Here is a 13,312-nt window from a genome sequence, read left to right as displayed (position 1 = left end):
ATAAAAAGGAAAATGTACGCTTACCACGCTGCACCTTGGTCTTCCTTTAACGACGGCCGTGACATAGAGTATTCACACCCCTTGACTTTTCCAAATGTTGTGTTACAAAGTGGGATTAAAATGTATTTGTCATTTTTTTATCAACAATCCACAGAAAATACTCTAATGTCAAGCTGTTTTAGATTAATGTCCTGCTGAAAAGAGAATTTGTCTCCCAGTGTCTGTTGGAAAGCAGACTGAACCAGGTGTTCCTTTAGGGCTTTGCCTGTGCTGATCCCTATTCCGTTTATTTTTATCCTAAAGAAAACTCCAAGTCCTTGCTGATGACAAGCATACCCATAACATGATGAAGCCACCACCATGTTTGAAAATATGAAGTGGTACTCAGTGATGTGTTGTATTTGCCCCAAACATAATGATTTTTATTCAAGACAGTTTTTCTTGCAGTTTTATTTTAGTCCCTTTTGCAAACAGGATGCATGTTAGGAATATTTTTTTTCTGTACATGCTTCCTTCTTTTCACTCTGTCATTTAGGTTAATATTATAGATTAACTACAATATTGTCGATCCATCCTCAGTTTTCTCATATTACAGCCATTAAACTCTGTAACTGTTGAAAGTCACCATTGGCCTCATGGTGAAAGCCCTGAGCGGTTTCCTTCCTCTCTGGCAACTGAAGGATGCCTGTATCTTTGTAGGGACTGGGTGTATTGATACACCATCCAAAATGTAATTAATAATAACTTCACCATGTTCAAAGGGTTATTCAGTGTCTGCTTTTTTAAATTTGTACCCATCTATCAATAGGTGCCTTTCTTTTGCGAGGCATTAGAAAACCTCCCTGGTCTTGAATTGGTTGAATCTGTGTTTGAAATTCACTGCTCGCCTGAGGGACCTTACAATTATCTGTAAGTGTGAGGTACAGAGATGAGGTAGTCTTTCATAAATCATGTTAAAGACTATTATTGCACACAGACTGAGTCCATGCAACTTATTATGTGGCTTGTTAAGCACATTTTTACTCTTGAACTTATTTAGGCTTGCCATAAAAAAAGGGGTTGAATAAGTATTGACTCAACACATTTCAGCTTTTTATTTGTAATTCATTTGTAAAAATTTCTAAACCATAATTTCACTTTGACATTATAGTGTATCGTGTCGGCCAGTGACACAAAATCTCTATTTGTCTATTTGTCAACAACAGTTGTTGCGCAATCTCTAATATTAAGGAAGTCTCGAAGTTCTGCTTGCCTGAGTTAGAATACCTCATGATAAGCTGTAGACCACATTATTTACCAAGAGTTTTCATCTATATTTTTCGTAGCTGTCTATTTATCACCACAAACTGATGCAAACAAGAATATGCTCACCCAGTTGCGGCGCTTCTAGCAGGGAAACTGAAATCTGTTTTACCTCATTTCTACCAGCTTGTCTCCTGTGCAATTAGAGGCGAAACAACTCTGTCACCTCTACTCTCCCTCGCCCTCCATTTGGAAAATCTGACCATAACTCCATCCTCTTAATTCATGCTTACAAGCAAAAACACAAACAGGAGGTACCAATGATGCGCTCAATACGGAAGAAGTCCGATGAAGCGTCCGCTAAGCTACAGGACTGTTGCGTTAGCACAGCTTGGAATATGTTCCGGCATTCATCCGATGTCATTGAGGAGTTTACCACATCAGTCACCGGCTTCATTAATAAGTGCATCGACGTCGCAGTGCCCACAGTGACCGTAAATTCATATCCTAACCAGAAGCCATGGATTACAGGCAACATTTGCGCTGAGCTAAAGGCTAGAGCTGCCACTTTCAAGGGGTGGGACACAAATCCAGACACGCCCTCTGACAAACCATAAAACAGGCAAAGCGCCAATACATGACTAAGATCGAATCCTACTACACCAGCTCTGACGCTCGTCGGACGTGGCAGGGCTTGCAAACTATCAGGGATTACAAAGGGAAACCCAGCCACGAGCTGGCCAGTGACACGAGCCTACCAGGTAAGCTAAATGCCTTCTATGCTTGCTTTGAGGCAAGCAACACTGAACCATGCATGAGAGCATCAGCTGTTCTGGACGATTGTGTGATCACGCTCTCCATAGCCGATGTGAGTAACACCATTAAACAGGTTAACATTCACAAGGCCGCAGGGCCAGAGATTACCAGGACGCGTACTCAGAGCATGAACTGACCAGCTAGCAAGTATCTTCAATTGCATTTTCAACTTCTCCCTGACCCAGTCTAAAATACCCAAATTTTTCAAGCAGACAACCATAGTCCACATGCTCAAGAACTCACATCTGTTGCCATGAAATGCTTGGAAAGGCTGGTCATGGCTCACATCAACACCATCATCCCAGAAAAACTGGACCCACTCCAAATCGCATACCGAGATTTGTTTAAATGACGTTTTCAATATAGACAAGAAAAATGCAATAATTGGTGTGTTATTAGTTTAAGCACACTGTGACTTAGATGAAGATCAGATCAAATTGATTACCAATTTATGCAGAAATCCAGGTAATTCCAAAGGGTTCACCTACTTTTCCTTGCCACCTTAAGCATTTAACAGTAAAGTCTACAGTTGCTGTATTCGGCGCATGTGACAAATACATTTGATTTGATATATAGCCTCTCATACAAAGTGGATGTCTTATAATAAACCGTTCTAAGTCGCCTCTCCTTTGGTATGTGAATATACAGTAAACAGTATCCTACAGTTGCCCAACACAGTCCCAGGTAGCAAGTGCCAGGCTTTCGCCTGATCTGAGTTCTGTCTATATCTCCCCTCTACATCTCTCCCACACAATAAGAAAGACAAACGCCTTCAGTTTAGCCTTCATGTGGCAGAAGAGATTGGCAGTGATGAGTGAATAACATGCAATGGCATTTAATGCCCCCACAGCTTAGTGGCGGACGCCCATGGCACGGTGAAGTATGTTTGATTCCCTCGCTGAGGATAATGCGGAGTGACACAGGATTTTGTCAGGAATGGTGTGACGCATACCCCCGGGGGACTCATCTTAGCAGAAACATAGCTGAATGACATTTGTTGTGTACCTGCCTACAGTCCAAATTCTTTGGCTGGCTCTTCAATCATGTCTTATACTGTAGCTCTATGTTTCACTGATGTATTGATCTATGCATAAGCATTTACAAAACCATTTAAATGTTAACATCGTATTCCATTCATATAGACATATACGTACTGTATATATCAAGATATTTTATAATCATGAATACAAAATAATGGTCAAATATATGAATACTAAATCAGTACACTTGCTATATGAACTGTTATATAAATGGCTATGTTGTTCTATAAATCTCTGGAATAGATTGCAATATATGGGCCTACAGGTTATGTCATCAAAAGCTAATATTTGCACACTTATGTTAATTGTATGAGCAGAACTCTTCCTAGCCATTTCAATACCCAATAATATGCAGATGACTGTAATGTAGGATGAGTAATCTTTTTCATTATGATAGGCCCTCAGATAAATGACAAATGTCAACGGAAAAAATAGACAGTGTGCACATGATATAATTAATGATTGGGATGACTCCCATAACGGATCACAGTGGGACATTTGAGAACTTTTGAAAGTACCTCTCATACATTGCGTTAACTTTGTTGCAGTAAATGTACTAATAGCATTGAGCGAGATTCTTCACTAAAGTAAAGTGTGTCTAGATTCTCATGAGTCCTTTCATTACATCTTTCCATCCAAGCATCAATATTGTCAGTGGTGGAAAAAGTACTCAATTGTCATACTTGAGTAAAATTAAAGATATCTTAATAGAAAATGACTCAAGTAAAGGTGAGTCACCCAGTAAAATTGTACTTGAGTAAAATTCTACAAGTATTTGGTTTTAAATATACTTAAGTATCAAAAGTATATGTAATCACTAAAATATACTTAAGCATCAAAAGTATAAGTCAAAATATAAAAACATTTTTTTATTACTTTTACCCATTTTTCTCCCCAATTTCATGGTATCCAATTGGTAGTTACAGTCTTGTCTCATCGCTGCAACTCCCATACGGATTCGGGAGAAGCAAAGGTCGAGAACCATGTGTCCTCCGAAACACAACCCAACCCAATCAAGCCGCACTGCTTCATGACACAATGCCCGCTTAACCCGGAAGCCAGCCACACCAATGTGTCGGAGGAAACACCATACACCTGGCGATCGTGTGAGCGTGCATGCGCCCGGCCCACCACAGGAGTCGCTAGAGCGCGATGGGACAAGGACATCCCTGCCGGCCAAACCCTCCCCAAACTCAGATGATGCTGGGCCAATTGTGTGCCAACCCATGGGTCTCTCGGTCATGGTCAGCTGCGACAGAGCCTGGACTCGAACCAGGATCTCTAGTGGCACAGCTAGCAACTGCGATGCAGTGCCTTACACCACTGCGCCACTCAGGAGGCCTTAAATCATTTCTTATTACTTATATTAAGCCAACCAGAAGGCACCATTTTCTTGTTTTTTAAATTCATGGATAGCCTGGGGTACACTCCAACACTCAGACATAATTTACAAATAAAGCATTTGTGTTTAGTGAGTCCGCCAGATCAGAGGCAGTAGAGATGACAAGGGATGTTTTCTTGATAAGCGTTTAAATTGGACCATTTTCCTGTGCCGTTAAGAATTCAAAATGTAACGAGTACTTTTGGGTGTAAGGGAAAATGTATGGAGTAAAAAATATTTTCTTTTCTTTAGGAATATAGTGAATATAGTGAAGTAAAATATGAATAGTAAAGTAATGCACAGATATAAAAAAAATACCTACTTAAGTAGTACTTTAAAGTATTTTTACTTAAGTACTTTACACCACTGAATATTATTCATTTCAGTGGCAGGGAGTTGTGGGTGCACAACTGTTATAATGCTAATATTAAGGTTGAGTGATCAGGACAGCATCAGCTAAAGGCTTAGTCATTAGTCAGCTAAAGGCTGATTTGTTAGTGTTATAGGAGCTCTGTTCACCCAGACAAACTAAAAAGTCACTCTGAGTTTATTTTTGTATACTTATGGTTGCTCTGCCCTGCGGTCACACAAACTCCTTAGATGGGTCCAAGGCACAGCCTGACCCCTACCCAAGCAACCATCGACTGGGTGGTAAAAAAAAAGAAGTTAAATAAGTAAAACCGAATGTGAGCACGAACGTGTGCATGTGCATGTGTGATTTCTTTCTTCAAAAAAATACATTAGTTCTGGAAACTTGCATCTACATATAAAATGTAATTAAATCGAAGTCCCAATCATACTGTACTGTATATACAAGTTGTTACCTCAAGAAAGGCACATTCAGCGCTAATGTCACAAATATGAGCTCACTGTTTCAGAAACAAAAAGTAGTGACAGCAGGGGAAACCAATTACAGTCACCAACTCACACAGTGCAGAAACATAGTGCCTGGAATATTCTGGAATATAGACACTATAATAGAACATGCGTAATGTTCTATTAATATGTTCTAAATGTTCTTACCTGAGTCCTTGTAGTCCGAGTTCTGGTTGGACAACAGAAACAAGAAGTCCTGGCAGGTTTCCTGGTCCAATAACTGGTGGTTCTGAAGGCAGAGGTCAACAATCAGGGTCACAGCTTTCTGACAGAACATGTCATGCTCCTCTCCGTCAGGACTCATGCTCCCAGCTGCATCCTCTGTCTCTCAGCACTGTATCTCAGCAACGTGATCATCTAAGGAGACTCACGCCACGTAACGCATGCAGCACTGCACCCAGGCAAACGGACACACAGCCGCCCGGCAGACAGAAGATAAACGAGACTTGTCTCTGTCCGTACGGCTGATTCTTGTTGTTCTGTCTTGTACTGTCTCTCGTGTGTGTGTGTGTGTGTGTGTGTGTGTGTGTGTGTGTGTGTGTGTGTGTGTGTGTGTGTGTGTGTGTGTGTGTGTGTGTGTGTGTGTGTGTGTGTGTGTGTGTGTGGAGGTTAGTGTGTATGTGCATGTCTAAATGTGAGTGTATGTCTGATCTTGGCCAAGTTTGTGTGTATGTGTATTATGTGTGTGTATATGTATGAGTGTATGCCCACATGTGGCTTACGGTTGGGGACAGTGTGTGTGTACGAGTGTGTAGGCTAAAGCTTAATTTATCATTTATGCCCCCAGGTATTCTAGGGACAGAATAATTGCATCACATTTATTCTGAAGCTCTGGCAAATGGAACGCAACAGATGAGTTCACTCGGCAACAATTTAATATGAACTGTGCATCCTCGTTCCCCCGTTCTCCCATCCCTCCCTCAGTCTAACCCCCTTCAAAAGAACCGCAACAGATGAGTTTACCCGGCAACACCTTCATATGGATACTAAAGACCTCCTCCCCTTGTTTCTCCCCCCCCTCCCCCTTCCTCCCACGCCATGCCACTACCTCTGTCTCTGTCTGTGTGTGTAGTAATGAAAAGCCTCTCATTAGGACCAGTGGGCTGCTTGTTTTTCTCAGGTCGGCTCATCCCTACGCTCCGGGTCTCCCCTCTGGTTTCACTCCCCTCCGGTATTGCTCCCTCCGTGGGCTAAGATAAATCCCCTGTGTCTGGCACCGCTCACTGCTCCTCTCCTCTCCCTCTTCCTCCTCCACAACGTGATTGCTTATAGCCTGGTATCACAGACTAGACGTAACATAGTAAAAGTACATCCGGGACACTCAAATTAGTGTGATATGTTATGTTTGGTATGGTTACATATTAGAGAAGGTTACTTAAGGCAAAAACAAAAGTAGGGTAGTTGATCAGGGTGGATGGGTCAAATAATGTGAACATCTAGCAACCCAAAGGTTGTGTGTTCGAAACTCATCACAGACAATTTTAGCTAATTAGCAACTTTTCAACTACTTAGCATGTTAGCTAACCTTTCCTCTCAAATAAATCCCTTTAACACAACTCCTAACCCAAATCTTAAACCTAACCTTAACCTTAACCCCTAACCCCCACCTTAACCCCTAACCCCTTAACCCCTAACCCCTAGCCTAGCTAACGTTAGCCACCTAGCTAACGTTAGCCACCTAGCTAACGTTAGCCACAACAAATTGGAATTCGGAACATATATGTTTAGCAAATTCATAACATATTGAACTAATTGCAATTCGTAACATATCATTTGAATTGTAATTCAAAACATATCATACGAAACGTATGATGGACATTCACAAATACGAAACTTAACATATTATACTAATTTGAGTGTCCCGGATTTACTTTATTATGTTACGTCTAGCCCTGAATTCAGGTTGCTGCTTAGCGTGCTGAGTGTTTACAATAGTTAGAAGGAGGGTGGAGGAGGAGAGAGGAGGAAGAGGGACTGACTGTGTATGGGAGACATATCACCCGACCTAATCCCTGTCTGTATCGACTTCGGAGTGATTTTTGCAAGTGGCTGCATCTTAATAGCCTTTTAAGTGTTTTTGGCTGCACATGTGTGTATTGGTAAACGAGACGCTCTTGTGAGCGTGTCTGTGTGCGCAGGTGTACGTTTAGATGCTTTATCAATATGTTATATTAGAACACTGCACTTGATACTATAATAAATGTGTGATATTTGCTGTGTTAGGATTCCATTGAAACTAACAGCTACATTCTCTTGGTAATATTTGATTCAACTGTTGACTGAACACAATACTGGGTTTATTTTCAGATCATTATTATGATAAGGGTTGGACCCTCGAGATATATTTTATATGAATCATTCATTTGCATGAATCTACAGTCAGTAGAAACGTGTTTTAATTGACTTGACTTAGTCTCCACACAATCATAGTAAAACTCTTCATGAACTTCCCTGATGCTGAGCCTTAATTACATTGATACTGACTTTAACATTATTCAATTGGGATTTAATCAACCTAATGAAGAATGGGATGGAGCAAACAATTCCTCTCGCCTACATACAAAATCATATTGAGGCCGGATCGGCCTAGATTCCCTTTTTGATTCCTTTACTTGACTGAGCCGAGACAAATGGCGTGATCTGGCTGGAGACAGAGCCGCTGTGTTGAAAGAGTCGTGTCCATTTTTTGCAGGTGTTTCTTCAGATGGTTGCTAGGATAATACCACACTTATCTCTGTCATTGTTCGCCCCCTCGTCTCCTCCGGGCCTGGTTGGATACATCGGTTACTCCCAGGTAATGAGGATTGGATCTGCTCAGACAACAAATCATTTCCGGCTGCACCTCTTCAAAGGAGTCAATTACTTTCTCCATCTGCTCTAGCTGATCCGGTCATCTTTATTTACCTGTGGTGTATCTTGCTAATACTGGAGGGTCACTCACCAGCCACCTGTTGCCCAAGCCATAATGTAGGTATTACTGTATATGGGAGCAGTAGGAAACACTGGAAAGTGGCATAAACTAAAGTGTGATGGTGTAATGCATCAGACTGTTGTTTATACACTGTATCAATGGGGAGACAATTGTGTCTGTCCCAACTTAATTAAAATATTAAAATGCTTATATATAAATAATATAACACTATTACTATCGGGACAGAGCAGCATCATGTCTGCCACTGCTGAAAAACATTCATTAAGCATGGTGATAGACTGGTGTGACGGCTCTGTATTTTGCTAATGCGCTTGAGAGAGAAATAGACTTGTGGACGTGACAGTCCTGTTTGCCCTACAGCCTTGCTGACTGGCAGTATCCAGACTTAATATAAACAAATAGTGCCATTGCAATATATATATTTTTTTATCTATGTATACCCATATTTAATAATTCTGTGACAGCTGACTGTGAAGTAATATGCTTCACCGAGGTGAAAGGGATACAACACAAACAGTTATGCCACCCTATTCATCCCAAAACTTTCATTAGGCGCACTACCTACAATACAGCGCAGCATGGCATTTATAACATATGGGCTGTTCACAGGGGCATTTCGGTCCAGAAATAGTGTGGGTGCAAATTGTTCTTAAAGTGATACACAAAGTTAGCTTGGGACCGAAACAAACTACTAACAATTTAAGTATAATTTACCTACATGTATATTCATTTCTAACCATGTTCTCCCCATTTCCTCTCCATCTCCTGGGAACCACCAGCCCTGTAATGGCCATCCATCCCCCATCTGTTAAACAGAATACAATATTGATTAAACATAACAGATTTAATGTATAACCCAGCTTCTTCATTATTCATTCATCTTTAAGATCACAATATTGCATTGTATAGCAACTGACCGAATTGTAAATACTATATTCTACTCTCTGAATTATTTAGAACTACTTAGCATTAAAGGAAACTTTGCTGTATGGTAATGACAAATTCAAGTGTTAATCAAGGTTCCATGCCACTGCTAAGAGCACTCAAAGCTAATCCAGTCAGCCTCAGCATTAAACCTTCCCATCCTTGTATGCAAATCTGCATCCCAAATGGAACCCTATTCCCTAGTGTATTACTATGCACCCTGGTCAAAAGTAGTGCACTATATAGGGAACTAGATGCCATTTGGGACACACACATCTCTTACGTTTCTGGCCAAGATGTCAGGCTAGGCTATCTCTAAATAATGAGGACTGGTCGGGGTGTTACTAATACTGATCACCGTGTAGCAGGTGTGCTTGGGCGTTATTCTTCTCAGTAAATGAGGGAGTTTGCTGCACGAGGTCCTCACTTTGATATGTAAATGGGGTTTTGTGTCAACATCATGCGTGGTAAATCTCTGTGCTCTGACAGGTCTGTGGCTTTAGGTGTTGAACTTGATTCAGAGTGGCAAATGCATGACAAAGGGGCCGCTCAGTCAAAGCTATGCTAATCAGCACTCCTATGAACTTGACCTGAGGGATAGCCATGTGACGATTTCTGTATATGGTGTGTGTGTGTGTGTGTGTGTGTGTGTGTGTGTGTGTGTGTGTGTGTGTGTGTGTGTGTGTGTGTGTGTGTGTGTGTGTGTGTGTGTGTGTGTGGATTGGTTCTTCTATATTTGTGGGGACCTAAAATCCCCATAAGTCCCCACAAGGACAGTAAAACAAGGAAAATTCTCCCTCGTGGGGACATATCCCACATCCCCATGAGGACAAAGGCTATTTTAAGCTTAGGGGTTACTGTAGGTCTAGGGTTACAATTAGGGTTAGAATTAGGGTAATGGTAAAGGGTTAGTGGTTAGGTTTAGGGTTAAGGCGTCCACATGCTTCCCAGCTGATACAGTTCGGAAGAGTTTGTGCACATATTATGATGACGTTTTTGTTAGTTTTGGACTTGGGTAAGAGTTTTTCAGGCTGTTCAGGTGCACAACTTTTTTTCTTGAGGCAAGCCAAAGTCTGTCGTCGAAGTCTATGCCACTTCGTTGGTGATTGGTCAACAGTAGGGATTCTTGAATAAAGTCTTTGTTGTCATTCAATGAGAGAAGACTCATTTTCATGCACATTTTTTCATTAAGAAATACTGCATCAAACATCTTAGTTAGATGTAAAACCTTTAATGACAGATTTCTTGAGTTATCTTAAATTAATAAATTAATTCTGACTATTTTGAGGAAAAATACTGACAACGACTTCTCAAAATGGACAAACAGTACTATTGCTGCTTTTTTCTTGTTTTTCAAGCAAATGTATTTTAAGGGAGTATGCGAGCACACTCGTTCGGTTCGCCTAGCCGAGTTCTGATTCGGCTCGACGCCAGCCGAACTGAAGCATGCTGACCCCTTAGGATAGGAGTTAGGTTTAGATTTAGGGTTTGGGTTAGGGTTATGGGTTAAGATTAGGGTTAGGGTTAGGGTTAAGGTTAGGGTTATGATAAGGGTTAGGATTAGGTTTAGGGTTAGGGTTTAGGGAAAACTTTAGGTCCCCACAAAGTATAATTAATTACATGTAGGCTACTGTACATGTGGGTCTAAGACTGTATACAGTGATGTATGGGGGATGCATTACATCCTGGTGTATAGAGAGACATAACATTAGTCACAGCAACATGAGGCGTCTCAGTCCGCGAGACGTTCACAGTATTACTTCATAGCACCACTAACAACATGTCCTACATGTCATCGGAGGGAAGATTATTATGGTGTGGTTGATTGTTGACAATTGACACACAATAATGTCTCAATCCAGGAATAGAAGGATGTTACATTAAACATTTTCCAAGATTGGTAACCCTGAACAGAATTACATTATCTACACATCATGGTGTAAGAAGAATGATAATGGCAGTATTGTCTATGTTTTAAAAGGAATAATTTGATTTCGCAACTTTAATGATATGACTGTGCAGCTCGCTGCAGGCAGTAAGTATACTTTTATTGAAAGCTTGTGTTGTGTTGTTTGTACTAAGACAAAATATATTTGATTATAGCGTATATCAGGAGATTTGCATTGATTAGAATGATCATAAACCTTCTACCCGTATTGGTCGAGGACCAAGATTCATGATATGTCTGGTAAGGAGCTATTCCCTATTCCCTCTAAATGTCAACTCAATAGCAACATTATTAGCCATATCACAATACCAAGTCCTCATTACAGCATTTAACAATCTATTTGTCATTCTAACCGTCATCTCTGGTGTATTGAACACAGGATGCTGAAGAAACCTGAAGGTAATAAATAAAGGTTAAATACATTTTTATAATAACAATTGCCACCAAAACACACGTCTGTATACAAAACGGAATATCCTATATTCACAAAACCCTTATCTACTGTACATACAAGTCAGTTAAGAACAAATTCGTATTTACAATGGCGGTCTAGGAACAGTGGGTTAACTGCCTTGTTCAGGGGCAGAACGACAGATTCTTACCTTGTCAGCTCGAGGATTCGATCTAGCAACCTTTCGGTTACTGGCCCAACGCTCTAACCTATAGGCTACCTGCCGACCCAAAAAATAAATGGTGAATCAATAAATAAATACATGAATCAATAATTCAAACTGTCGTCCTTGAACATTGACTGTAAAGAGCAGACATAGGTAAAGACACAAAAGTCCTACAAAACATTGTATGTGCCTATGTATTGTCAGCAGCCATTATGTAAAGAGCGCAAGGACAACGTCATTGGCAGCTGTTAAAACAATCTGTTCGAACAAAGTGGATTTTCGTAAAAATACGTCATGATTTACAGTATGTGTTCTAACCTTCATGGAGAGGTCCAGGGCTCTCTTGAGCCTGAACATCCTGTCGTTGTACACTTTCTGTAACGGTCTTCTTCATCTTCCTCCTCCGACGAGGAGGAGCATGGATTGAACCAAAATGCAGCGTTGTAGTTCGACATATTATTTATTTACAACAAACAGACGAAGACGAAAAACTCTTGAATAAAATACAAAACAACAAACTAAGTAGACAGACCTGGACTACGAACTTACATGAAACGAAGAACGAACGAACAAGTACTGACTACAAACAAACGAACGAACGATACAGTCCCGTATGGTGCAACAAACACAGACACAGGAAACAACCACCCACAACACCCAATGTGAAAACACCTACCTTAATATGATTCTCAATCAGAGGAGATGAAAACCACCTGCCTCTAATTGAGAACCATATCAGGTACCCATAAACCAACATAGAAACAAAAAACATAGTCTGCCCACCCAAACTCACGTCCTGACCAACTAACACATACAAAAACGAACAGAAAACAGGTCAGGAACGTGACATAACCCCCCCCCTTAAGGTGCGAACTCCGGGCGCACCAGCACAAAGTCTAGGGGAGGGTCTGGGTGGGCATCTGACCACGGTGGTGGCTCAGGCTCTGGGCGAGGTCCCCACCCCACCATAGTCCATCCCAGCTTTATTATCCCCCTCCCAATGACCACCCTCCAAGTACCCCCACCTAAAATAATAGGCCTCAGCAGGACAAGGGGCAGCACCGGGACAAGGGGCAGCACCGGAACAAGGGGCAGCACCGGGACAAGGGGCAGCACCGGGACAAGGGGCAGCACCGGGACAAGGAGCAGCACCGGGACAAGGAGCAGCACCGGGACAAGGAGCAGCACCGGGATGAGGGGTAGATCCTGGCTGGCTGGCTCTGGCGGATCCTGGCTGGCTGGCTCTGGCGGATCCTGGCTGGCTGGCTCTGGCGGATCCTGGTTGGCTGACGGCTCTGGTGGATCATGGCTGGCTGACGGCTCTGGCTGGTCATGGCTGGCTGACGGCTCTGGCAGATCCTGTCTGGTTGGCGGCTCTGGCAGATCCTGTCTGGTTGGCGGCTCTGGCAGATCCTGACTGACGAATGGCTCTAGCGGCTCCTGACTGACGAACGGCTCTGACGGCTCGGGACAGACAGGCGGCTCTAATGGCTCGGGACAGACGGATGGCTCAGACGGCACTGGGGAGACGGATGG

General features: G+C 41.9%; 1 protein-coding gene across 1 annotated transcript in view; it reads right to left on the bottom strand.

Annotated features, from left to right (window-relative positions):
* Positions 1-5,866, bottom strand: part of LOC139542343 (synaptotagmin-6-like) — an 81,709-nt gene extending 75,843 nt beyond the window's left edge. The window contains exon 1 of the mRNA XM_071347648.1: positions 5,503-5,866. Within this exon, the coding sequence (XP_071203749.1) occupies positions 5,503-5,659 (157 nt within the window). The 5' untranslated portion in view covers positions 5,660-5,866. The remainder of the gene's footprint in view (positions 1-5,502) is intronic.
* Between the last annotated feature and the right edge of the window lie 7,446 nt (positions 5,867-13,312).

This window comes from Salvelinus alpinus, chromosome 17 (genome assembly GCF_045679555.1).
Source record: "Salvelinus alpinus chromosome 17, SLU_Salpinus.1, whole genome shotgun sequence".
In the NCBI taxonomy this organism is placed as follows: Eukaryota; Metazoa; Chordata; class Actinopteri; order Salmoniformes; family Salmonidae; genus Salvelinus; species Salvelinus alpinus.
This window is presented reverse-complemented; position numbering and strand designations above follow the sequence as displayed.